The sequence below is a fragment of the Gadus morhua genome, chromosome 17 (genome assembly GCF_902167405.1).
Source record: "Gadus morhua chromosome 17, gadMor3.0, whole genome shotgun sequence".
NCBI lineage: Eukaryota > Metazoa > Chordata > Actinopteri > Gadiformes > Gadidae > Gadus > Gadus morhua.
The window spans coordinates 4,929,390-4,956,911 of record NC_044064.1 but is presented as its reverse complement, the minus strand read 5'-3'; the positions used below and the strand labels follow the sequence as shown (position 1 = coordinate 4,956,911).

The 27,522-nt window shown below is 50.4% G+C and overlaps 2 protein-coding genes across 2 annotated transcripts in view; one reads left to right on the top strand and one right to left on the bottom strand.

Annotated features, from left to right (window-relative positions):
- The window catches only part of hdlbpb (high density lipoprotein binding protein b), a 25,499-nt gene extending 17,713 nt beyond the window's left edge, over window positions 1–7,786 (bottom strand). The window contains exons 1-7 of the mRNA XM_030338052.1: window positions 7,674–7,786; window positions 6,451–6,530; window positions 4,768–4,871; window positions 3,502–3,653; window positions 2,469–2,684; window positions 889–1,095; window positions 102–317 (exon numbers count right to left, since the gene is read on the bottom strand). Coding sequence (XP_030193912.1) covers window positions 102–317; window positions 889–1,095; window positions 2,469–2,684; window positions 3,502–3,653; window positions 4,768–4,843 — 867 coding nt within the window. The 5' untranslated portion in view covers window positions 4,844–4,871; window positions 6,451–6,530; window positions 7,674–7,786. The remainder of the gene's footprint in view (window positions 1–101; window positions 318–888; window positions 1,096–2,468; window positions 2,685–3,501; window positions 3,654–4,767; window positions 4,872–6,450; window positions 6,531–7,673) is intronic.
- A 554-nt stretch (window positions 7,787–8,340) lies between these two features.
- Window positions 8,341–27,019, top strand: arhgef15b (Rho guanine nucleotide exchange factor 15b). Its single transcript, XM_030339071.1, is given in 18 exon segments — window positions 8,341–9,007; window positions 12,130–12,616; window positions 13,201–13,415; window positions 13,512–14,156; window positions 14,158–14,278; window positions 14,854–14,917; window positions 15,132–15,190; window positions 16,568–16,896; window positions 17,367–17,527; window positions 18,032–18,184; window positions 18,788–18,917; window positions 19,464–19,538; window positions 20,886–20,978; window positions 21,314–21,468; window positions 23,141–23,308; window positions 24,287–24,372; window positions 24,572–24,676; window positions 25,670–27,019. Coding segments are annotated over 17 exon segments (3,141 nt in total). The 5' UTR covers window positions 8,341–9,007; window positions 12,130–12,219; the 3' UTR covers window positions 25,855–27,019.
- Window positions 27,020–27,522: the final 503 nt, after the last annotated feature.

Sequence of the window (27,522 nt, the reverse complement as noted above, 5' to 3'; positions counted from 1 at the left end):
TAAACACAGCCTATAATTATCAGCTTCGAAACTCCATCCCCCGTCTTTTAAAAACGCCTGCGGCCTCCGAAAGGTACCCCCTGGTTACGGTGACTCCGCACCTTGTCGTCGTAGAGGGCCCGGATGCGGCCGAGCGCCATGGCGACCGCCTCCTTCTCCCCGGTGATGACGATCTCGTCCTTGGGCACGCTGGGCGGGGGTATGCTGATGCGGGCGCCCGTCTCCTGGCTCAGCTCCTGGACCAGCCGGTTGTGGGCGCCGGCGATGAAGGGGTGGAAGGCCTTCTCCAGGCACAGCCGCTCCACCGCCCGCTTGTCCTGGTGGGGCCGGGGGGGGGGGGGGTCGACATGAAGAGGGATGGAAGGGTTAACATAGGACATCCAAGAGGACAAACACGGGGCGCCCCGTGGCTCACTGGGTAGACCGCGTACCATTACGGCACTGTCATGATCGCAGAAGCCCGGGTTTGATTCCTTCCCGTGGTCCTTTGCAGCATGTCCTCCCCTCTATCTCCCATAGCTTCCTATCCATCCATCCCTCCCTCTCTCCCTCCCTCCCCCCCCTCCCTCCCCCCTCCCCCCCTCTCACCTGCTCAGCGTGGATGAGCAGGACCTCATGGTGGGCCTTTTCGATGCCCTCCCTCCCTCCCCCCCCTCCCTCCCTCCCCCCCTCCCTCCCCCTCTCACCTGCTCAGCGTGGATGAGCAGGACCTCGTGGCGGGCCTTCTCGATGCCCTCCCTCCCTCCCTCCCTCCCTCCCTCTCTCCCTCTCTCCCTCCCTCCCCCCCTCTCACCTGCTCAGCCTGGATGAGCAGGACCTCATGGCGGGCCTTCTCGATGCCCTCCCTCCCTCCCTCCCTCCCTCTCTCCCTCCCTCCCCCCCTCTCACCTGCTCGGCGTGGATGAGCAGGACCTCGTGGCGGGCCTTCTCGATGCCCTCCTTGGTGCCCGTGATGCGGATGCTGGTGCTGGGGTCGTCGTGGCGAGGGATGGCGATCTTGGTGGCCGTCCTCAGCTCCAGCTCCTGCAGCTTCTCCCCGTTCTTGCCGATGACGAAGCGGTGGTGCTCCTTCGGGATGGCCACGGTGGCCGAGGCCTTGGGGGGGGAAGGGGGGGGGGGAGGAGCCAACGGGTGAGCCGGGGTCACCACTTGATAGGATGAGCGTTCGGGATATAGCAGGATAATTGACAGGATGTGCTTCGCTTACGACTCGGAAAATATGGATTTGGGTTCAGAAACGGAGAGAGACGTTTCGTTTCCGTTCTGTTGGCGTGAGAACCTCGAACTAAACTTTAATCTGACCCCTCTTACACACTTGTATGTCGTACGTCCTGGCACTTAAAAGTAGTACTTTGTGTAGGATCTTATCCAAGCTATCTTGGTGTGTACAGGGAATGGGTTAACCTAGCAAATTGTAAGTGACTTGCTATTGTTTCTATGAACATCCTTACTGTACCCGGCAGGATCGCTTTGGAAGAAGCGTCTGCTAAATGCTCTAAATGTAAAGGGAATCTGATAGGATCCGCTTTCGGAGGTCAGCGACAACCGGGTCAAAGTTTAAATTGCAGTGCAAGAGCTGAGCGGTCCCCAACCCGCGGCCAGAGTGGCTCCGGAGTGGCTCCGATGTCTGGTTTCAGCGCTCAACTCCACAGGGAGACATTGGCAACGCAGGCTTTACGACATAAAAGGTTCCATTCCCAAAGGTTTACATCTTTGGGGAATTGATGGGCTTTTTAGATGAATGTTTCTTCAGAAAATATGTCCTTAAACACACGTTTGGTCAGGGTTTTTCCTCAAAGGAAAAAGACCAAAAAAAAAGAAAAGCATGAGATTCTGCAACTGCGTTAAAATTTGTCTCTTCAGCAAAGGAGCAGCATTTATAGAAAAAAAATGCATTAGTTCCCACCAACAGCTTCCTTTATCTATTATTATTTACAGATATTTATGAATGCAGCTTTTACGGACCAGCTATTCAACTAGATGGGTGATGGTGGCCCTTTTTTGACCAAAGTGATAAGACTATCATAATGCAATTGAGCTATATCTAGAGACTCAAGAGTAAACTGATTGTTTGGGATGGTGAGGTCAACCAATCTCGTGGTACCGCTCTGACATATACATGGCTACCTATTAGAAATGAAGGAACGTAATGTAAACATAACACCGTTTCCTCCACCCCTGTTGGGTGGGTGTGCTACTCTACCAGATTCTATTTCATGTGGTCCCCCCACCTCCCAGGGGGGTCAGCAGAAGTATCAAGCCGTCTAAAATAACTGCAACTCAGCTGACCGCGTAGGCTTTGATCCACTCCTATGAAGTGGAACATCAGCACTATTTTCTCCCTTGGTGCTGCAGCCCTACCAGCACCCCTACCCCCCCAACTAACACGTTGAGTAGCTTATAAACGCAGCGCTCACGGTGTGTATGCGTGCGTGCGTGCGTGCGTCATGTGTGCGTGTGCGTCTCACCTGGGTCTGCAGGCGCGCCACGATCTCCTTGCGGGCCTTCATGACCGAGTCCAGCTTCCCGGTCACCATGATGGAGAGGCCCTGGTCCTTGGCCAGGGACAGCTCGATGTGGGCCCCCGTCCGCTGCATGATGTCCAGGCACACCTTGGCCTCCTCCCCCTCGCCGAACTGCCCGTTGTCCCGGTAACGTCGCTCCTCCAGGGGCACGTGGAACACCTTGGCGGGGGGGGGGGGGGGTGGGGGTGGGTGGGTGGGGGGGTGGGTGGTGGGGTGGATGGTTGATTATCTGCCTGTGTTATTCTGCATTCTGCGAATGCATTTCACACACACATTGAAGAGTGACTCCATACAGTGACAATTAACGTGAGGGACCTCAACGTCACTCTGCAGAGTGATGCATCAACGCACTCTGCAGAGTGACTCCATGCAGTGACAATCAACGTCACTCTGCAGAGCGATGCATCAACGCAGCTCTGAAGAGTGACTCCATGCAGTGACAATCAACGTGAGGGACCTCAACGTCACTCTGCAGTGCGATGCATCAACGCAGCTCTGCAGAGTGACTCCCAGACACTCTCCTGAGCGTCTGGGAGTCACTCTGCGGAGCCGCGTGGATGCATTTTGCTGAGAGGGCCTCCTAACCCCTCGTGTGAATTGGCACGTGCTTAAGATGGAGAACCGTAGACACGGCGGAGAACTGAGTGACGTTTAGGATCACTGACCCGGTTGGCTCTGTCGCAATCGTTTTGCATAAAACCAATGCACCAAAAAGGAGAAAAAGGGGAATTGAGATTGTTTATAGGTTTCAGTCTGTGTCTCTGGGTGTGCCCGTTCATGTGTGTGTATGTGTGTGGATGTTTGTACGCGATTACGAACATGAGTTGTGTTTATGAGTGCTTGCGAGGGCGTGCATGTGTGTGCGTGTACATGCATGTCCAAGTACTTCTGTGTGTGTTTGCATGCGCATGCGTGCCTGTGTGTATGTGAATTTGTGTGTGTGTATGCATGCGTGAATGTGCCTGTGTGTGCTCACCTGGGTGATGACGGAGGCTTTGATTGGCTTTATCTTGGAGCCCCAGGCCCCGCTTGGCTCGCCCGCCTTGGCCTCGGCCGCAGTCTTCTCCGGCAGGGGGGGGAAGGCCTCCAGGTAGGTGGGGATGTAGGCCTCATCCTCCGGCACGCAGCCTGCAGGGAGGGGAGTTAAGATAGAGAGGTTTAAGGTATGAGAGTGGGAGGGGGAGAGAGAGAGAGAGAGAGAGAGAGAGAGAGAGAGAGAGAGAGAGAGAGAGAGAGAGAGAGAGAGAGAGAGAGAGAGAGAGAGAGAGAGAGAGAGAGAGAGAGAGAGAGAGAGAAAAGAACAAACAACAGATTGGTTCAAGAGATTCAATTTCAATGCTGAAAATAGTTCAGAGTGGGAATACGACCCAATACTGAACAAAAGTAAAGAAATAAATTTGTTGCGGATGAAATGTATGCGGATGAAACAATGGGTTTATTTATAGATCTGTTGTTCTGGGTAAGTTCCTGTGTTTTTAGTTTTTGGACCGTGGAAGGTTTGCATTTTTTCAAAAGATATCCACACAATGTTCCTTTGGTGGTGGAATAAAACAACATTGAGATCAGGCATATAACATTTCATAAGTAGCCACGCTACAGTGGTGGGGTTGTGGTGCATCATGCCAATCCAATATGCTAATATGATTGACACGCAAGAAAAGCTGCGTGTGGATTGGTTGAGAGAAGATGAAGCTGGAGTGTTTGAGAGTCATGGGAATATCAAGTAGGTTCATGTGGAAAAAAAACACAACGGCCTGTCAAAACGACAGCTCAAGCTGCCGCTTTTCTGCATTTGAAAAGGTGCTGTAGGTCCGATTGGAGAGCTGTAAAGAGAGCGATGGCAGAAACAGCAGAAGAGAGTGTGACTCTGAAACCGAGCCACGGCCTCTCTCCCTTCCTCCTCCATTGAGGCTGCCTGTGGAGGTGCCTTCAGCACGCCGTGTGGACGCATGGGATTGACAGGCGAGCCGCCTTCCCAGAGCCGAGTAACGGTATCAAATTAAAATGGCCGCACACAGAGTCAGGCGCAGCCCGGAACAGATATTTAACAGAGCATTTCATGTCACGTGATAACTTATAGCTGAGCAAGGATGGCTATGGCTATTTTGTAAACACAAACAGTGTTGCTAGTCAATTCTACATGCAGCACCTTTAACCCATGTGTTGGGCTGTTCCCAGATTGTGCGGAGTAGGGGGGGGTACACACAAGATGGAGGAGGAGAGCCGAGCGAGATGGCGTTACCCGTCAGCTCCTGGTCCTTCAGGCCGCTGCGATGCTCAGCAAAGCTCTCTGGTGTCAACACCGCCACTGAGCTCATGGTTCGAGAATGGTACCGCTGTCCGGCGCTAGAGAGCAACACAAGATTATAAGAGGCACAGTTATTGATACACTATTATTGGGCATAATCCAGGAGGGCCAGCCTGCAATTTACAGAGCATTGTTACACGACAGATCATTGTATGAATATTTCATATTTTCATCCGGCAGTTAGTCTAACGGTAATTATTTCTGAGTGATGAATGAATCGTTTCGTCATTTAGTCAAGGGTTAGCCAAAAAATGTCATACATAATAGCAAATGCCATTATGTACGAGTCCTAAGTGATGGCTGGCATTTGCTTGCTTTATCTGACAGCGTAGAAAAGTGTAGAAAAACAAAGTATTCAGCAATAACAATACACAAAGCAATTATTTGAATTTCTGAAGCAGCTAATTTCTGGTGAATGTACTTTACTTAAACGATGAAATGCTATTAGAGGTCTGTGAATAGGGTTAATGGTCAATGTGGGTAATCTTTAAAAGCATTGTCGATTACCACTGCACTGGCGTTTTAGTACATAAATGGAGACAACCCATTCTTTTGTGGTCTACTCTATAACATTTGTTTTTACATCCCCATACATATACATTTAATAACAAGATTGCCTCTCTGCGTCAGAAACAAAGCATTCAACCCTACATCAAACATGTGTTTCAACAACAACATAACTCTGCATTTCTCTGTGTGTCTGACTGAGATGTGGTGTGTGGATCTCTAGAGTGCTGGACTAGAGAGGGGCTTGAGTCTAGCAAAGGACGTCAAGGACAGCATCGGCTGCCCTCTGTGACTCCAGCAAACAAACGCACACATGCACGCACGCACGCACGCACGCAGACGCACACACACACACACACACACACACACACACACACCTTGCACCTGAGAAACCCCAATTAGCACTCCAACAATACACAGGTACAAGTAGTCCACTAGGGACCGGTGGTACACAAGAAGAGTACAAATAAATGGCAGAATAGTACACAAATGGTTCGTACACTTTAAAACACAGCTCTTGTTTGCTTTGTTTTCATGCAGGATTACATAACCAATTACGGTTAATTGCTATTATTCACTTCTGGTTAATATTTTTGTACCCATTTTCTTAATGACTGGTTTTATAGTAGTTGTTTTTCTGTATACTTTGGCACAGTCTACAAAGCAGGGATACAAGCATTTATTTTGCCTGCTGTAGGCGTATATTGTCTAATTTACATTAAAGCATTAACTTAATATAACCCGCAGCATTTTAAACAACGTTTATTATGTTGTGATTATTGTTTTTATTCTTATAATATGTAAAGGAGTCTTGATTGCAAACGTGAAACTTGTTTTGTTTGGTTAAGTATTACATTTCTAACTAATTAACAGAAGCCATCGTTTTCTGAAGGATTTGTGAACCAACCTAAATATCAAACTTTGTTCATGTCCCTCCTTTGCAAATCAATTATCGACGTTAGAGAGAGAAGGAGAGTTGGTAATCCAACTACCACATAGAACCAAAGGTAAACCAATCCATTCTATTGAATGCAAAGCAGACAAATAGAATTTGAATAGCTTCAAGCTGAACAGTGGATAAATATTGGTTTAGCAAGCTTACAAGTTTACCTGCAAATGGTCGATGGCCAGAGAGTCCGTCCAGTTGATAGCTACTGTAGTCGCTTCAGTGTGAGCCGTTTTTTCTGGTCCTGTAGGCATAAACATAAGAGACATAAACTAATAAAAGTGTCCAGTACAGCCCAACTTCCAGCATTGAAGATTACAGCTAACGATGACTTCTTTCCTTGCTATTCCCACTTTTCCTCCTTCACTCCCTCATATCATCGTCGCTTGTTGATTACATTTCTTTCTGTAACCTGGTAATAACAACGTGGAGGTGAGGAGGCCACACTTGTATCAAAGCACCGAGTACAGAAACACATGTATTCCACAGAATGGAGATGCATCCCCCAGGTAAATTCTGCCCCTGGTACCTGGAAGTGGGCTTCACTGTGTGTGTGTGTGTGTGTGTGTGTGTGTGTGTGTGTGTGTGTGTGTGTGTGTGTGTGTGTGTGTGTTGATGGGAGGGGGGGGGGAGCCGAAAATACACACAGGCGCGCAACACCAGCGCTTATCACACAAGCCAACGTTAGAGACATCACTGTCTCTGCGGACCCAAAGAACAGCAGTAATTGGCACCTCGGGCAATATGAACAGCAAACAATCCTGTTGTATACGAAGAAAGGGCTGTGTCTGGGACTGGGTTTGTCTGATGTAGTTAACTTTTAGTTGATAGCTGAATCCATTGAGCATGCACAGTGTGTTGTCAACAAAACACCAAGATCGGCGGTTCCCTTAAAATGAATCCAAGCCTAGCATTGCAGAACGACTCTATGCGTGCATCACTTCCAGCGCCCTGGCTGTGTGATAGCTGCTTCAAGCGAATATGTATTGTGAACCCAGCAGGTTAGGGATGGGGGGTGGTGGTGGTGGTGGGGGTGGGGGAGGCGGGGATAACATCAACAAACCCCCCCAGCCCCCCCCCCCCCTCCAAACCAACCGCACCGCAACCACCCCCATCCTCAGAACATGCACGTTATACGTGTTTGTTTGCAATGCATACAAACGCGCACCGGGAGCAGACCCGTCCAGACTGTGATAACAGCCGGAGGCATGCACACAATCGGCTAGAAAACAACCCGACAAGCCACAGCTAGGGCTAGCTAGCTAGACGGCGCGTACCTCGCTGACACAAGCTTTTTATATTTTCCTCTCAATATCTACGTTCATGGTCTGCAATATACAAGAGAGTCCTGTAAACTGTTGATGAATAGAAATATAGGATATTTTACCTTACAGAATGAAAATAAAGCAGGGCTTCTCTGTTTGACAGGTGATGGTGTAAACACACGCTCTCCTTCAGCACAGATGTGATTGGTCTAGGGCCATTTCCTCCGCCGCGGAGGGACACCACGCGCGCTGTGACTCACGGAGGGAGCAAATGCCGCAGTATCGTTGCGCAAGCATCCAAGTAAACTAGATCCGAGTTTTGATGTTCGCTGCTGGCTGTTGCGTTGCTCGATGTATCAAATAAAAATCATCTGTATACCTTGCCCCAAATTATTGAACCAATGGTCATAGTGTTTACTGGGCACATTTGGCAACTTAGCACGTCCGTCAAACTGTCCGGGTCTACTTCTCATTCATAATAGCCGCAACAATGCTTTGCTGAAACCAGCCTCTGAGTTGCTTTTACTATTTTCCTCAAAACGTATACTGTATCAGCAGTGCGTCACAAATACAACTTGTTGTTTTAATACAGCAGGTTTCCATTGAGCTTTCCTTTTTTTTTTTTTTCTTTATGTTCATTATAATTTTTTACAGCGCAGTAAATCTCGGCTGCTGTCAAGCGGTGAGGTTATGCGTCTATCCCCTGACCAGACGCTGGGCGGCACTAAAACGCTAAAGATGCAACTAGACTGGGGACATGGGGGGGCCAACGTGTGGACTCCATACATCCACGGCAGACCACGCCTCCATCCCCGCTGTGTGCACCTGTTTGGATCCTTCTCCAGACCTCTCCTCCAGCCTTGTTGTCTTGTTACACCCACATCATTGGGTTAAAGAAATCGTAGTTTATTGATCAAGTGGACCCGAAAAGTGCTAGACAATACAAAAAGACTGATGTGTAGGGAAATAAATGCCCGGCCTGGTGGCCGTGCAATCTAGCAATGGTGGGAAAAGGGTGGAGAGAGGCAGCAGCAGCAGCAACAGCAGCAGCAGGAGGAGGAGGAGGAGGAGGAGGGGTACTGGGTGCTGTGGTCTGGCTCGCATCACACATGCTGGTAACAAAGAACACGTAACGACGGATGATCCCGGTCATGGGTTCACAGCAGACATCGCGTCGGCCAGGGAGACAACACGGAATACCGAAAGCAAGCGTGCGTGGATTAATCGCGTTTAGGACGATACGATAGCGCTGGCTCTGGGTTTTCCCTAAAGTGCAGACGGGGCGATTCTACTTTTCGCTTTCCGTGGAACGGAAGAAGTTAACGTGGTAGCGGGGCCGGTGATCGAAGGAGGAGTTGAAGCGAAAAACACAATGTTGTGAATGATTCCGAACGCGTTTGGTGAGCTACTATGGTGGGATAAATAAAAGAGGACATCAATGACCCATTGGATCTCGGTGAGTGTCTAACCTTACTGCCTTTCTCTAACTTTAGGGGTTTTGACAGGTGGCGACCAGTAGATCATGTATTGGAACAGCAGCTCTACCGATATATGACATCTGTTAGCCTGGCTTCAAGCCCACAGCTTTCCTTTTCTCCCAGCAAGTTCCTGACTCAATCATAACACGTTATTCATTACACTAAACCACGAGACGTGGTGTTAAACTAAATGGGCATCATTAACATTGGTCTTCAGTACATAACGTCCCTTGTTAAGTATACTGACAACCATTCGTGAGGTTTTTCCTGAACCAATGGTATTTTGGTTTAGACAGGGCCAATATGTCGTTTTCTGTCCCCGACACACCTTCCTCTTCCTCGGCGAGTTCCTGGCCAACCTGGATATATCTCACACACACACACACACACACACACACACACACACACACACACACACACACACACACACACACACACACACACACACACACACACACACACACACACACACACACACACACACACACACACACACACACACACACAATTTCCAGTCGCGCATTACGTCACCAGGAAGGGGCTTCCTCCTAAAGACCCCACCCATTAACATACATACACACATACATACACAATCAGGGTGAGGGATGTGGGTAAGATCTTAAGTGCTTAGGCTAGATCTTGGAGGTTCATTAGTGTGTGTGTGTGTGTGTGTGTGTGTGTGTGTGTGTGTGTGTGTGTGTGTGTGTGTGAGAGAGAGTGAGTGTGATCACGTGTCACGGTCGGGCTTATACGGCATCCTTCCCCTCATTGATCCAGTAGTGCATTTTCTGGCTGGAGTGAATGAGTTTGGCCCACTGACCTAATCTTTGTCTCAGACTTTAGTCTATGGGACCGGATGGAGAATGTTGCACTTGAGTGAATGAGGTCAAGGAAGCATAGGGGAGACACATAAGGCTAATGGGGGGGAGACAGAGGGGGGGGGGGGGAAGAGAGACAGAGGGGCTGATGTTGTTGTGAATGGAATCATGCACCTCGTGATTCACACACAGTCTTACTCGCTCGCTCACTCACTCACTCACTCACAACATTTTAGAGACAGACTGTTGAGAGGATTAGTCTTCACTGAACAAAACCTGTTTTGGTTAGGGTTTGGAGTTGTTTGCATATGTGTGTGTGTGTGTGTGTGTGTGCGCGAGTGGAGTGATCATGTTGACGAGTCAACGTGTTTGTTGTTGACACTGCAGCCTTTCTCCCCAAGAGACAAGAAAGACCAAAACGGTCTGAAAGACATGTTGAAATGCAACATTAGTGAGGCTGGATCTGTTTCCCTCTCCTCGCGGTCCCCTTCGCTGTACGCCAGCTCTCCGCCGTCGAAACTGGTCCGACTAGCTGGGGCGGTTCATTGCTAATATTTGGCAATCGCATGCCGTCCCACGCAATGGCAAGCGGTTCTAGCCTGCCGTGCGGTTGTGAAGAGAGAAAGGCAATAGCAAGCGAGAATCCCAACCTGCTGTCGATTGTGTGCAGCAGTTGGCTCATAGCCTCATCGCTGTGCCACTTCACCATAACTCCACGGGCGGTCAAAACAATTCACAAAGGCTATTCTTCTTTTTGACCCAGTGTTATTGCGAAGAGCCCATTCAAAACAACATGAAGTTTAACTGAAGATATGACGTGAATATGAAAGAGATAACCCTTTCCTCTGTCCCACAAGGGAGTACGGTTAGATTCTAGATAAATTAGGAATGAGTCACAGTGAGAGGCTCCTCTCTCACCACGATCTATTCCTGCTCTCTGTTATTATAATTAATATGGGAGCCAGTCCTGCCCAATGCAACCCACACAGAGACAGGGTAGTGAAAGGGCCGTGTTAGCGGTTTGACATCTCACTCGTATATCATTGAGGACATTGGGCATCAAACCCACAGCCCATCGGGTTGGCCGGGAGTCGCCCACCACAAGTCTAACCCACATGTCTTTCCATACGCCCTGAACCTCCCGGCTTCAACATTTGTCTGGATGACTAAATGCTTTGAGTTTAATATTGCATCAGCTGCTGCTGCATATCAAAGAGCCTGCATATGCTGTAAGGATAGTCTGCCAAGCGGGCAACTGGCCATTTGGCCGGGGATAGGTGTAGGGGTTGGCGAGGCCTTTTATAGCCAAAGTGCTTGGTGCATTTTGACCAAAGGCTTTATATGGTCGTGTGTTTTGCATGTGGAGTGACAGTCCAAGTGTCCCTAATACATTTTACAAGGCTGGATGTGTGTCGGCAATTGGATTCAGATAAATGTGGGAAACCTGTGGTGAGAATCGGAGATGTGGTGTCACCGAATGGTGTGATTTTGTTTGGAAATGTACCCAACTTCGACCAGAAAGGTGGCAGTTCCTCAATTCCAGGGAGGGGCATTATACAATTACGAATGATGACAATGATAGGGCCATAATAAAGTGTGACTGAATGGCAAATAAAATCGTTTTCACAAGCCTTTGCTGTTATAGCATCAGTTAAATTGTTATAACAGATGTGACTTTGGTTGCAAAGACACACGTCAACAACAACCTCCAAAAGCCTTCCTCTAAACATCCGGTCAATCGGATGTAAACCACTCTCACATTATTTCCAAGGGAGTGGAAGTAAGAAAATCAACAAGCCCTAGCACTTTGGGTCCCTTTAGGTAAACGGGCACAAGTGTTACCGATATACTTGTTATGGTAATTGCTTCCCTATGCAATAAATATACTTCAAGTACTTAGTCAGCAGCCGGGGGGGGGGGGGGGGGGGGGGGGGGAGAGCAGAAGCGCGCCATTGCATGCCGTTGTCGTTACAACGCTGGGATTCATATTCAGGAATGCTCCCGATCCCGACAGAGGTGTGTTCCCCTCTCAGTCCAAAGTCTATATGCGTTTCTTTTCCGCTGGGAGATTGGGCAGTGCAGACACGGTCGCAGGCCCGTTGTTTACCCAAGAAGTCTGGCCAAGGAAATGCTTTGGCTAATGATTATCTTCCGGGCTGAATAACAATGTTTTATATTTAACTCGGTGAGCTACAGTTGTCATTTCTTTGTTCGGAAGCTCAGTGGCTGCCTTGAGTTTTAAAAGATGACGTTAAAAATGCTTTTTTCTCTTTGACCCTCAGACGAGGATGGCACGCCCCCACTGACTCCCTCTGCCCGCCCCCCTGGACCCCAGTCCTGGCCTATGATTGGCCCATCTGATCGGAATCGCCATGTCGTCTTTATCCATATCCGCCCCGTCGTCCGCCAAACCCAAGCCCACCATCCCGCCCAAACCCTCGTTCGACGGCGGCGACCCACCCCCCCAGGACGAGGCGGTCACCCCTACCCCCGCCGGGAAAGTCAAGAAGATCGTGGACAGTTTGAGCCAGGGTCAGGCCGTGGTGAACACCGCCCCCCCCGAGCCCAAGGTGGTCAAGAGGGCCCCCACGGTGAAGCCCAAGCCCAAGTCCAAGCTGGGGGCGGCCCGGCTGGAGGAGGCGGGGCAGGCGCCCCCGCTGCCTGAGAAGCAGAGCCGGCGTCTCCAGCAGGCCCACGCGGCGCGTCTGCAGGGTGCGCCCCCTACAGGAGAGGAGGGGAATGACATCGGCGTTGAAGGAGGCCGTTCAGGTAGTCGTTTACATTTCTGATCCCCTATTGCAATCAATTAGAGTGTGTGTGTGTGTGTGTGTGTGTGTGTGTGTGTGTGTGTGTGTGTGTGTGTGTGTGTGTGTGTGTGTGTGTGTGTGTGTGTGTGTGTGTGTGTGTGTGTGTGTGTGTGCTCATGTGTGTCCACGTGTACAAATCACGTCACACAATGCAGGTCACCTACACCTCCATCTGACCTTAAAAGCGTCTTTCACTTGCGGTGGCACGAACCTTGGTTCCACTTTTCTTTTTAATCAGTTCCTTATCCCTATTAATATTGACAGACAATAAGGAAGTCATGTTAATCTGACTTTGTGTTATCATAATATATATATTTTTTTTTTTATAAAATTATTAAAAAAAAATCATGTAAAATACAAGGTCATGTAAAATACGTATAAGTATTTAGGCGACGTAAAAACAGTCCCCAGGCCTTTTTTAACATGGTATAAAAGGGCTTGGAACTGGAGTTGGAGTTGTGCTTGGTTCGCTGTAGTTTTTATACATTACGTGTACAAAAAAAAGAGTTGAATAACCATTGCCTCCCCCATCTCTCCCTCGTTCAGCCCCTGATGGAAAGGAGGTGGAGCTTCAGCTGCTGGGTGGAGGCGGGGCGGAGGCGGAGCCCTGCGGGGAACGCCCCCTGGCCCCCACCTGCGCCCCCCGGTGCGGCTGCGTGTGCCACCTCCGGCGACCCGGCATGCGGCTGGTGTGGGTGCCCTCCCACGAGGGGGGGGGGGAGAGGGAGGGGGAGGGGGAGGGGGCGGACCAGTCGGACGGGGCTGGGCTGGACGACGAAGAGGAGGAGGAGGAGGAGGAGGAGGAGGGGGAGGAGCTGACGGAGGAGGAGCCGGTGGTGGTGGTGGTGGTGGAGGAGGTGGACGGGGAGGTGGAGGAGGGGGGAGGCGAGGAGGGGGAGGGCCAGAGCGGGGGGGGGGAGGAGGAGGAGGAGGAGGCCGGCGACAGGACGAGGAAGGCGCTGTTCCACCACACCCTGAACGCCGTGATCAGCGACACCCACCGCCGGCGCTCGGACCCGGGTCTGAACAGCCTCCTGAGGCAGCAGCACCCTCCGCGCTCGCCCCCCGTGCCCTCCAAGCGCACCCACTCCTCCCTGGCCAAGCTCGGACCCCCGCCGGGCGAGGAGGAGGAGGAGGAGGAGGAGGAGAGCATCTACGAGATCACGCTGCCGCTCACCACGCCGCCGTCGTCGTCGACGACGCCGCCGACGGCTTCCTGCCGCGAGCTGGACCTCCCCCTGATCCGCGTGAGGAAGCCCCAGCGACGGACCAAGCTGACCCCCAGCTTCTCCGACCCCAACTCGGAGTTCCAGCCGCAGACTGAGGCCGCCGCCATCGGCGACGCGGCTCCGCCCGTCCCGGAGCGGGTTCCCATGACGCCGCGGGCCGCCACCGCCGGGGGCGTGGCCCCCCCCCATGCGGGGGCGCGGCCCCCCCCCCCCCCCCATGCGGCCGCCGTCGCCCGGCCGCCCCGCCACCTCGGAGGCCCAGCTGGCGCGGAGTCTGTCCACCCCCCCCGGGAGCCCCCCCATGTTCCAGCGCAGAGCCCCCCTGCTCCCGCCCCCCAGGACGGACCCCCGGAGGCTGAGCAGCGCCTCCACCCACTCCCTCACCTCCACGAAAGGTGAGCGGCTTGCCCCCTGTCAATCATCTCGGAGCCCCGCCTCTATGGAGGCGGGGCTCCGAGATGATTGACAGGGGGCAGGCGACTCCAGACCAGTCAGTGGTGTTGTGAGCGCCTCCCCTACGAACGGTTCTGTGCTGTGAATGAAGTGACCTAAGTGTTAGCCGATAGAATCGACCCTGATGAGTTATTTTATTGTCATCAGCCCCGTTACACAGAGGCGTCGTTGAAGGACAAACCCAGGTCATTACACTAATCATAGGTCTAATTAGGCTCATCTTCATAGGTGTAGTCGACTATCGGTGCCCTGGTTCATAAAAGGAAAAGACATGATGGGTGAAAGAATCTTGTAATCATAGTGAAATCTAGCGGCAGTCATTGATCATTTCACCCGACTATTACTGCCTAGGGAAATACGTCACAAAATCCACTTAAACTCGAATACCGCCTGATGAATTACATCGATATTTTTAAGTCTTGCTTGTGCTGTACCGGGTACTAATGCGACTTTATTACACAGTCGTAGCAGTATATTTGATTTAGATTTTGTCCCATTTCTCCTTCTGTCCTCGTAGAAGAAGAGAACGGGTGTGCTGAAGAAGATGAAAATAAGGGGGAGGAAGAGGAGGAGGAAGAGGCGTGAGTTGTGAAATCCCCACAATCCACTCCCATTTAAACTTATTTCAATTTGTTCGTCAAACCCTCTTAGATTTATGAATTTTGATTTGCCATATTTGTTCTCCTCGTATTTTAAGTTGATTTTGCCAGTTGGATGATGACTAACCTCTCTCTTTCTCTCACTCTATTCCTTCCTTCCTTCCTTCCTTCCTTCCTTCCTTCCTTTTCTCCGCAGGCGTCCGGTCGCTCCACCTAGGAGGGGGTCCTCGTTCAAATGGTCGAGGCTGCAGGACGGTAAACACACACACACACACACACACACACACACACACACACACACACACACACACACACACACACACACACACACACACACACACACACACACACACACCTTGTGATCAACAGTCTTTTTCTCTCTCTCTCTCACTCACACACACACACACACACACACACACACACACACACACACACACACACACACACACACACACACACACACACACACACACACACACACACACACACACACACACCTTGTGATCAACAGTCTTTTTCTCTCACACACACACACACACACACACATACACACATACACTCTCTATTGTCAAACCCATCTGTAATTCAACCTCCAGCAAAATGAAGAGATGGATCTCAAAGCCGTTCATAGAAGCCGTAGTGTCTAAACGTTCCCTGTAGGCGGTATACAATGAGGTAACCTATTAGCCCTGCTGTTACCAGACCAAGCCAATCGTAGATTGCACGTTGGTCTGGGGAAGCTGCCGTCATTTTCTTCAGCACAAGAGGCGTGATCAACGGGCCTAGTTCAACTGACTCTGTACGCGATTGGCTGCTTTGCCCCCGCTTCCCTGTCGTCGATGTGTTAAACCAGCCGATAGCGCGCCAAGGGGAAAAGCCAGCTTGGTGATTGGCTCCCGCAAAAACGTGTCGGAAACAGAAAGAAAATTGCTCTTCTCAAGACCCTACTGCAGGGCGAACTGAATTCACCGGAAGAATGGGCGGGGCTACCCAGGCTAGTAACCTATATCACTGTGGCTCAAGTCTTAAACGGGCTTATTTGTGTCTTAGGCACATTTTAGATGGTTACACAGTTTCTCTTTACTACTAAAAACTAAAGAACAGAGTTGTCCTACTGTAGATGGAGGATGTGTAGAAGTGAGTATTCTAGCTGTTACAACCGGCTTAATCTTTTCATTGGGATCTAAATTGATGTAATAATTCAGATAATGGGAAGTGGTGACAGACACTGTGACTGTGTCATAATCAAGGATCATTGAACTTGTAATCAAAGTGTTTTTCGTGATCACTTCCGTGTTTTCTAGAGTTGCATAACCAAAAGGGATAATGTGATTGCACCAAATCCTCGGTTTATCTCTTGCCCTACGCCTTTTTGATTGAAAATCTATGGACATGGACATCTTTCGCAATAATTATACAGAATTTGTCGCGGACACAAAGACGTTTCGGCGACAAAAAATAAATAAATAACTATAAGATCAACCTATAGACCAGTTTGTGTTCATATATTCTATTTATCTCCTTTTTCAGTTCATTACATTCTCTATTCTCCTTTGTACCCACAATGCACCCTGCCCAGTACGGCGTCTTACCGTTCCTCAAATGGCAAATGGACCTTGTTTGTCCCTCCAGAGCCGCTGTACCAGACGTACCGCGCCACCGTCATCACCAAGGAGATCAAGCGCCAGACGGTCGGCCGCAACATCAGCAAGGCCAGCGCCGACTACACCATGGACTGGTTCTCCCGCCGCCTCGCCATAGCCCCCGCCGCCGTGACCCCGGGCCCCCCCGCCGTCTCCTCCCCCCTCTCCGCCGCCGCCGCCGCCGCCAGCAACGGGGTCTCCCGGCTCGGCCCCGGGCCCCCCATGCCGGGGGGCAGCACGCTGTGGCAGGACCTCCCCGCGGTGCGGGACAGCGGCGTGCTGGAGAACATCAGCCCTGAGGACTGCAAGTACCAAGAGGTGAGGGGGGGGGGAGGGGGTGAGGGGGAGGAGGGGAGGGGGGGGGGAACATCAGCCCTGAGGACTGCAAGTACCAAGAGGTGAGGGGGGGGGGGGGGGGGGGGGGGGGGGATGAGGGAGGGGGGAGGGGGGGGGGGGGGGGGGGGTGAGGGGGGATGAGGGAGAGGGGAGGGGGGGGGGCAGAGCAAAGGGAGGGATAGGGAACGCTGAGGTGGGGGCTGAGAGGAGGAAGGGAGGGAATGACAAATTGGGGGTGGGGGGGAGGAGGGAACACTTGGGATGGAGGGATGACCAAAGTGGGAGGGAGAGAGGAAGGTAGAAGGTCAAGAGATGGAAAGCGGGGGAACCAGAGTAAAAACTGTCCCGACAACGTTCCGGTTGGAGGAGTGCGTTGGGGGATCAAATCACATCGCATAGGCATGACATTCCCTCCCTCCCCCCCCCCGTCCCCCCGTCCCCCCCTCCTCCAGAGCATGTTCGAGGTGCTGACGTCGGAGGCCTCCTACCTGCGCTCCCTCCGCGTGCTGACCAACCACTTCCATGAGAGCCGGGACCTGGAGGAGGCCATGATCATCAGGGACAGGAAGACCCTCTTCTCCAACGTCCTGAGGGTCCGGGAGGTCAGCGAGAGGTCAGAGAGGACTTTTACTCATGGAGATGGAGAGAGACAGAGACAGAGACAGAGACAGAGAGAGAGAGAGAGAGAGAGAGAGAGAGAGAGAGAGAGAGAGACAGAGAGAGAGAGAGAGAGAGAGAGAGAGAGACATCTACATACAATCCACATACAAACATCAAAACATACACCCTGCATCTCCCTCTCAATTGCCACCAGAATTCTGCCAGTATGTGAACCACTCAAAGTGATATACATCCCTGGCATTCTTCCAGAGCAGTCTAAAGTCTAAATGTAAAGACTCCAAAGTATGGAACGGTAGAGAAGGGGAGCCAGGGGAGCCTCCTCATTGGCTGGCCCGGATAGCTACGGGATCGTGCTCACAGCGCCATCTCGACAGCCTCTGAACGCCCGCGGTCACCAGGACAGCGGGTCTTTCCCTTTCTCAAATGTAACCTTTGACCCCCCCTCCCCCCCCCCCCCCCCCCCCCCCCCCCCCCCCCCCCCTGTACCCTTCCACAGGTTCCTGAAGGACCTGGAGGATCGCATGGAGCAGAACCTGGTCTTCACGGACATCTGCGACATCATCCACTACCACGCCCAGCACAACTTCCCCGTGTACATCGACTACGTCCGCAACCAGATCTACCAGGAGAAGACCTACACCACCCTGATGTAGGCCCCCCCGTCTCCCTCCTCGCTCCTCCGAAACCATTATGGGATTATCACGGGAAGACGCTGTTATTTCATGAGACTGTTCCAGTTTCAGTAGGTAGAGGACAGGCCAGTGTAGCCGAGGGTGTGTTAGACAGACAGACAGACACACACACACACACAGAGACACACGCACACCCACATGCACAAACACACACAGAGAACCCTTTCTCCACACCTCTCTAAACAAACAAGGTCGATACCTGCTTTAGAGAGACCGAGAATAGCTCATATGTCCTAGAAGTGTCCAAAAGAAAAACATCAGACCGTACAATCACAGGCGCTATCGACTTCAAATACAATGACAGACACGCACACAGTTGGTGTGGTCCCATAGTCAAAAATAGTACTGAGCCTTGTGTAGCGTCTTATCCTAGCTATCTTGGTTGTATACGGGGAACGGGTTAACAGAGCGATTCTTAAAGCTTGGCACTTCTTTCTATGAACATCTTTACTGTCCCGACAGCGATATGTTGCTGTTTCTCTTCCTTGTGACAAATGTACTCATTGTAAGTCGCTTCGGATTAAAAGCCGAAGTGTAAACGGAACTGTAAATGTCCTCAGGAAGAGCAGCGCCCAGTTCGCCGAGGTCATCTCCCGGCTGCAGGAGTCTCCGCTGTGCCAGCGCCTGCCCTTCATGTCCTTCCTGCTGCTGCCCTTCCAGCGAATCACGCGCATCAAGATGCTCATCGAGGTGAGCGGCATCATGGGTAGTATTTAGATGGATTTTATTTAGAATAGAATTTAGAATGCGGGGCACAGGCTATTTTTTTTTTTTTTTTTTTTAGGGGTTTTATTCGGTTGTCCTTCTACGACCAGGGATACTGCAGCCTAACAAAACAATCTTGTTCATTTATTCACTCCCTGCTGAGAGTGAATAAAAACATACTGACGGACTGAGTGCCACAAGCAACAGACACGTTGTGACACCAGTGACCTCGTGTGACCACTTTGCAAAGCCCATTATGCGTCATTATGCCCATGTGGTGTTTGGATCCTGTCGAGCGTGCACATTCCAGCATAGTTTCCTCGGTGTTCCTGTCAGTCGCCACCTCCCGACCGCGCCAAAGCTTCCGCCTCTTTCTTTGGTTTGTTTTTGTCGTTGCCCATATTTTATTTTCCATTTTAAACTCGGATCCAGTTTTGGATTTCTTTGGAACTTGGTTTGGTTCCCCCGAAAGATTGTAGAAACGCATGACATAGACACTGTCCCCCCTTGGTTTGTTTTCCCCCCCCTCAGAACATCCTCAAGAGGACAAAGGAGCAGACGAAGGAGGAGCAGACGGCCTCCAAGGCACTGGATTCCGTGTCCAAGGTAAGCGATTAGGATCTCTTGCCCTGGGGTAAAAAGCGGGGCAACGTCAGCAGATTGTAACCCGAGGGCTGAGAAGGACTTCCTGGTCAGGCTAGCTGGGAGAGAGTGAGAGTGAGAGTGAGAGTGAGAGTGAGAGAGAGAGAGAGAGAGAGAGAGAGAGAGAGAGAGAGAGAGAGACCGTTTACAATTCACACTGACATGCATTTTAGGCCGTCAGACATCGCCTAAACACATAAGAAGCATTGTGTAAAAAGTGTATATTTACCCATAATACAGTACTGATCGGATCTGTGAACCCACAATGGCAGGCCGTCTAGGCTGTGGTCCGTCCACACGGAGCTAAAGTGCAGATGCGTCGGACTCCCTGATATACATCAGAGGGACGGGACATGAATGCGGCTATCGTCCTTAACCTGCCCAACCTGTAAAATAAACACACAACCGCTATAAAGTCAGCAGCGGAACGACACCTGCTACACAGACGATCATATTGTGTGCCCTGCAGGAAGCGAAAACATGGTAGGATTTCACGTGCTTTGTCTGGCAGCGAAGCCACGAGGTATCAGTGGTCGTCTTCATCAGGTCGTGTGCTTCAGTCGCCCACTAAGACCAGGGGAGGTTCGTCCCTCCCGGTGGAGCCAGTGTGGCCCTCAGAACGTGTCTCCGTAGCTTTAGGCGTGGTCGTGGAGTTCATCTGGGGCGGTTGGGGGACAATGTCATCCTACGTTAATTAAGCGAGCGAGTGTCTTCATCAGATGTTCAAACTGTTTTAAAACTTTTTCTTTTTTTCCCCCCACACGTGGTGAACGGACTTCGGGGGGATATGCTATTACCGTGTTCTACGATCCTGCTAAATGAATATCTGATTTCAACGTGGAATCTGGTCAGATGTGAATTAAATGACTTCTCCCCCCCATGGCACAGATACATGTGATTGCCAGGTGTAAATGGGGTCAGAGAGAGACAGGCAGGGCCCACAGAGAGACTGAGTGTTATATAAGCAGGGTGTAGTCGAAGAGAATGAACAAAGAAGTGAACCTGATACTAGTGTGTGGAGGCAGACATGTAATCTCTGTCTCTGACGTGAAATATGTATGAGAGGCTTTTTATAGGTTTTAGTGCTCACGGTATTCGCTCTGATGTTTTGACACTGTTTTTTCTCCCTCTCTCTCATACACACACACACACACTCCTTCTTTGAACCTCACTTACAAACATAAAAAACACTCACTCACTCATAAACACACGCACTCAACAAAAAAAAAACACACGCACACACACACACACACACACACACACACACACACACACACACACACACACACACACACACACACACACACTCAGATCATCGAGGAGTGCAACACAGAGGTCGGGAAGATGAAGCAAGTGGAGGAGCTCATTGTTCTCTCTAAAATGCTGGAGTTTGACAAACTCAAGGTGAGCACACACACACACAAGCTCATTTTAAATGTATGTATTTTCCTCGAATACTCGATCAACTATTCCCACTGTTGGTGCTTTGAATCATTTATATTGTATTGTTTTTGCTCCCCTTCACATCGGTGTCATTCTTTCAATATTTGCCCTGCTACTCAAACCAACCCCACCCTCTCTGCATCATTTCATAATTATGATAATAACACTTTACATTTTTTTCATTCCTTTGATTAAGCCCAAGGCGCTCATACTTACGATAAGCGTCAAAGTTTGCAGCTCCACTTTTCTCTGAGCTCTTTGCGTCTTTATCTGTATGGTTCTCTCTCTCGGTCCAGGCCCTGCCCATCATCTCCCAGAACCGGAACCTGGAGAAGAAGGGGGAGCTGGGGGAGATGTCCAAGGGGGCGACCCTCTTCAACATGCGGGCCAAGTTCAGCCCGGTCCACCTCTTCCTCTTCAACGACCTCCTCATCCTCGCCTCCAAGAAAGGGTCAGTCGGCATCAGCATTATCACCAGACAAAGGGTTATGTATAGGTTATATATTACATTATAGAGGTAGGCATTATCACCAGACAAAGGCCTATGTCATGCTACATATAGGTTATGTATTACATTAGAGAGATAAGCCTTATCACTCCTAGTAAAAGAATATGTTATGCTACAGGCTGTACAGTACATTATACAGATATCTTCCTAGCAGTGTTGACGGCGCGGTAACGATTACATTAAAGTGCTGTTTTTTTCTATGAATGCCATAGCCATCCGTCAGCTAATAGTGAGTTGAATGCTCTGTGAGAATATCTCCAATAGTTTGGCTGACTGCCCTAAGCCTCAATGAGAAATTTAGATTTTAGACCACTCCCCCGCTCTTTTCTGACCAATCAGGGCATCTCTCCCCGGATTGGTTCAGGGAACCGAGGGTTATCCTAGCACCAAGATGGGTGTGAGTGTGAATGCAACACTCCTCCCGCAGAGAGAGAGAGAGAGAGAGAGGGAGGGAGAGAGGGAGGGAGGGAGAGAGGGAGGGAGGGCTCGTATCCGTGTCCCTCTTTACACACTCTAACTCTGTCCAATTGCTACGGCACCGCTGCCACACTGGTGTCTCCCTCCCGCAGAAGACGAAAGCCTGATACAATAAGCCTTTCCTGGCTCCGACTGGAGTGTTGTTGTTGTCTGTGGTCGAGTGAGCCTGACACGCCACACACTTGATGGTCCTATCGGCAGGCAAATCACAGGCAAATGATTTGTCATGTTTACATTGGGACCATTTCCTTCTCAGATCATGTCATGCTCTCTCCACTCCACTGTAAACATGTGGTGGTGAGTGGCTACGTAAGGTTGTGTTAACAGAGCTGCTGTGTGCGCTCTTAATGGGAAATAATCCCAGGGGGTGGGATCGGCGCCCTTTCTGATTGGCACAAGGTTGAGCCAATCAGAAAGGGCGCCTATTCCACCCCGGGGGTGGAATAGGCGCCCTTTCTGATTGGCTCAACTTTGTGCCAATCAGAACCACGTGCCATGTGATTCCCCTCTTCCTTCAAACTCATGACAGCAATAACATGGGCCTACCAGACATTTCTGTCATTTCTACCGTTGGCCCAGCAGCTTGTTGAAATCCATGTTGTAGGAAGGAAAATAAAAAATAACTTTTTTATTATTTCTTATTGAACCTTTTTATTTATCATGGTAGAACACGTTGAGGCTTAAAATCTATTTCGCAAGGTTTAAAATCTATTTTGCTCACCAGCTTTCGCAAAAGACTCCCCCTTGCCCCCCCCCCCCCCCCCCCCCCCCTTACACACTTATTGTTTGTTGTACGTCCTGGCACTTAAAAACAGTACTTAGCATTGTGTAGCATCTTATCCTAGCTATCTTTGTTGTATACCTAGTGTTTGTTAGTGCTTGGTACTCAGGTCTATGAACATCCTTACTGCACCGACAGCGATATATTGTTGTTTCTCTCTCTTCTGAAAGGTATACTTATTGCAAGTCTCTCACTCACACACACACACACACACACACACACACACACACACACACACACACACACACACACACACACACACACACACACACACACACACACACACACACACACACACACACACACACACACACACACACACACACACACCCCTTCTCCTTGTTTCTCTTTCGTCAGCCCGGAGCGCTTCGTGGTGCTGGACTACGCCCACCGCTCCCTGGTGCAGGTGGAGCCGGTGGTGGAGGGGCCCACCGGGCCGGCCCTCTACGAGAACTGCTTCACCCTCACGCTGCTGGAGAACCACCAGGGCCGACTGATGGAGCGTCTGCTCAAAGCCCCCTCGCAGTGAGTGCCACCCCGGCCGCGCGAGTGCGTCGGTCCGGGCGCGCACGTCGGCGATTGCCACACGATGTTGTTGTTGTTTTTTGTTGTGTTTGGCGTACGGTAAGCCACAATATTAACCGACCTGGCTCCAGATAACCATTAACCGGTAAAGCTCGTTCTTCCTGCCCCTGCTTCGGTTTATTTAAATTTGTACAGGCATGTCTCGCTTTGTCTACTGGGTGGATCTATTCAGGAATTCACTGCTTTCATGTCTACTTTGTTGAAGTGTCCTGGTGCTCCATTTAGCCTCACTAGCATGGTACCCCACTTAGCCTCACTAGCATGGTACCCCACTTAGCTTCACTAGCATGGTACCCCACTTAGCTTCACTAGCATGGTACCCCACTTAGCTTCACTAGCATGGTACCCCACTTAGCCTCACTAGCATGGTACCCCACTTAGCTTCATTAGCATGGTACCCCACTTAGCTTCACTAGCATGGTACCCCACTTAGCCACACTAGCATGGTGCTCCACTTAGCCACACTAGCATGGTGCTCCACCTAGCCTATAAGCCTCACTAGCATGGTACCCCACTTAGCTTCACTAGCATGGTACCCCACTTAGCTTCAGTAGCATGGTACCCCACTTAGCTTCGCTAGCATGGTACCCCACTTAGCTTCGCTAGCATGGTGCTCCACTTAGCCTTACTAGCATGGTACCCCACTTAGCTTCGCTAGCATGTTGCTCCACTTAGCCTCACTAGCATGGTACCCCACTTAGCTTCACTAGCATAGTGCAGCACATAGCCTCACTAGCATGGTGCTCCACTTAGCCACACTAGCATGGTGCTCCATTTAGCCTCACTCGTATGGTGTTCCACTTAGCTCCACTAGCATGGTGCTCCATTTAGCCTCACTAGCATGGTGCTCCATTTAGCCTCACTCGTATGGTGTTCCACTTACCTGTCTGAAGCACTGTCCCCCGTCTCTGACTCCAGGTCCGACTTGCACCGGTGGGTCGTGGCCTTCCCCAACCCCAGTAACCCGGAGCGAGATGTGGAGGAGGTCATCTACGAGGATTGGGGTGAGGAGGAGGAGGAGGAGGAGGAGGAGGAGGAGGAGGAGGAGGAGGAGGAGGAGGAGGAGACAAAAATGATACATACCCTAATTGTAGTATCCATACGCCGTAAGGACAATGAATATGTATTATATCTATTTCATGAGTTTCATTATCGGTGTGTGTGCGTGTGTGTGCGTGTGCGTGTGCACGTGCGTGTGAGCAGACTGCCCCCAGGTACAGTGTGTGGAGCAGTACGTTGCCGGGCAGACTGATGAGCTCTCCCTGGAGCCCACTGAGATAATCAACGTCTTGCGCAAGACCAACGAAGGTACGTAGCCCCCCCCCCCCCCCCTGGCACCGGGAAGGTCGGGCTAGTGGTCCGGGTGGTCTGAACCCCCGAGCCTAAGGTTTGAGCGTTCTGCACAGCCACCCCAGACTGTCAGCAGGGAATACGTCGAAATGCATGTACGTCATTATTTGACGCTTTAGTATGGTTAGACATGACTATTAATCATTATAACAACGTTTATAGGTCATAAAAGTCGAAAAAGCATAATAGGTCCCCTTTAACGTAGAGTTATGGTTCCACGAAATGACCACGCAGTCGCCTCGACACAGTCCTGAACCTGTTTTGGTTCTGCGTCGGGTTTCAGGGTTTACCGACTCAAACATTTAACAATGGCGTCGTTAAGGGAAGTGAGAACCAGAAAAGCGGATTGCCTGAAATGTTGTGGTCAGCAGACCAATCACAGCCCTTGCTTTGCGTCACCACAAGCAACTTGCGGTGGACGCAGTGAGAGTCCGCAACGTCGTAATGGTTCCGTAAACCCCTCTGGCGATGTGTTGACGCCCAACCATAAATCTACCTTTAGTGACAATGACCCAAAATGTACAGCAGGTCGCTTATAGGATAGCGCCGGCTGAATGGCCGAGCGGGCTTGATAACTTGTTCACTTTTCGTGCCATTAGGCCGAAAGGGGCACTGGAGTGACATCACATTAAACCCTGCGTTCATATCGAAAGAAAGAATATTTTCCATAACAACAGTTGAATGTTTCTTTACAGTGTATGACATACCGTCCGGGTAGTGCAGGGATTATATTAATATTTTGCATGTATGGTAGTTTCAAATCCCTATTTGTGCACCCTAGTCCTCTTGAAGGCGTGTCCCCAATCGCCCCTCAAGCATCCTGTTGAGTGTTTATCCAAATGTTATACAAATTCAAACGTGACGGTTCCAAAATGACAACTCCCAAATCCTTTCTCTCCGCCCTCCCCCCTCTCCCCTCTCCCCCTCCCTCCTCTCCCCCTCCCTCCCCAGGCTGGTACGAGGGGAGCCGCCTGTCCGACGGCCAGAAGGGCTGGTTCCCCGTGAGCAGCGTGGTGGAGATCACCAACGAGCACGTGAGGCGCCGCAACCTCCGCGAGCGCTACCGCGTCATGCAGGCCGCCAGCCAGGTGGCCAACCTGGCGGCAGCCCAGGTCAAGGCCAAGACGGGCCCCTAGGGGGAGGGGCAGGGGGCCCCACGGCAAGACCCGGACGGCCCTCTGGAGGCGGGGACGGGGAGGGGGCCCCCGACGACGCAGCCTCGGAGACGAATGTTTACACGGAACACGAGGCGCGGAATGCTCTACGGGGAACGTCGCACTCGGCTAACGCCACGGGACGACTCGCGCCACGAAGATAGCGTTTGCCAAATGGCCAATTGGGAGGGATTTCTTTTTTTGTCCCGGAGTCTGGAGATGAGATTTGAGAAGGTGTTCAGGAGATGCTGGTGAGATTACTGTGTGAGACAGGGGCTCGGGTTCTTGGGGAGCTTTGGGACACACGATGCATTTGGAGGATGACACTATACCTTTTTGTTCGCCTCACTGCTCCTCTTGGAGCGGCTTCCTTACGTTAACTGATTCACTCACTCATTGAGAAGAGGCCTGCCTTGGTTAGTGTTTTTGCCTGTGAATGTATTAATGGAGCACTGCCCTGGAAAACAAGACAAACCTGGAATCCTTTGCCGTACCGGACCAATCACATTGTCTGCATACGTGGAGATATGAGCCACTGCTTCCAAGATGGCGGCCCTTTCGTCTTGTGTTTGACCTGGGGAAACAATGCATGCTACAGTCAACATGCAATGCACATACCCTGGTCATTCCTGCCATACCAGGGAACAATGGCGTGGTCCACCCTGTCTACGTGATGGATGGTTATGCCTGCACAGCGGTTCAAAGATTCTTCAACATTCTATGCTATTTCTTCTGGGGTTTTAAGTTAATATTTACAAATCAAAGTTGAGGTACCTGCTATTTCTGGTATGTGGGGGGTGTTGAATGATGCTGCATGCGAGTTTAAGTATTTCTTTATGTCAATCCTATCATGCAATACACAACCAATATCAATTTTGAAAGCACAATCTTTTAGAATAGTTGTAAATATGTGTTTTTAGTAAGGCTTATTTTACGTTTTTGTTGAACTCTTGAGTTTCACTCTACCTGCTGATTGTAGTCCTCTCTTTGTTGGGTAGTGTCGCCCCCTGGTGCTGGTTGTTAATATGAAGACCTGGACTCTCGGGATACGCTGTACATTTACTGTAAATACAATTGTGAGAGGGTTCTTCCCTCCTTCAAAATTGTAGTAGTGCTCTTAATAAAAAACAGCTGTCTTTTTCACTGAGATGGGTTTCTTCTTATACTGAATAGCCGGGAGGTATTCTGTAACAAATATTTATGTAAAACATCATCTGAAATGTCGAACATTTGTCAATGAATGCTCCCGAGATGAACATGTTCACTTTAACATCTGCCAAAAAAACGAACACGATGATGAGGACAGTAACGGCCCGTATTTCGTTGATCAAACAGTGTGCAGAAGCGTAATGCATTCACTTATGAAAATAATTCTGCTCTTCTTTTCTGAATTAACGCGATAATGATCTCACTATTCTGGAATACGTTTTTATGAATGTAATTAACGTGAATTAACGAGATACTTCAAAATCCGAAGAGAAGCTTAGAGTTTAAGGAAGGAGGGGGGGAGTGGATGCATGTTGTCTATGAAATGCACCAAACACCGTAACGTTATACTATGTGTCCAGGAAACCTAACCCTCACTCGGACGAGGACATTAAACCCCCCGCTGTTCAGACGGATCAACACCATCCACATACACTCACGGCA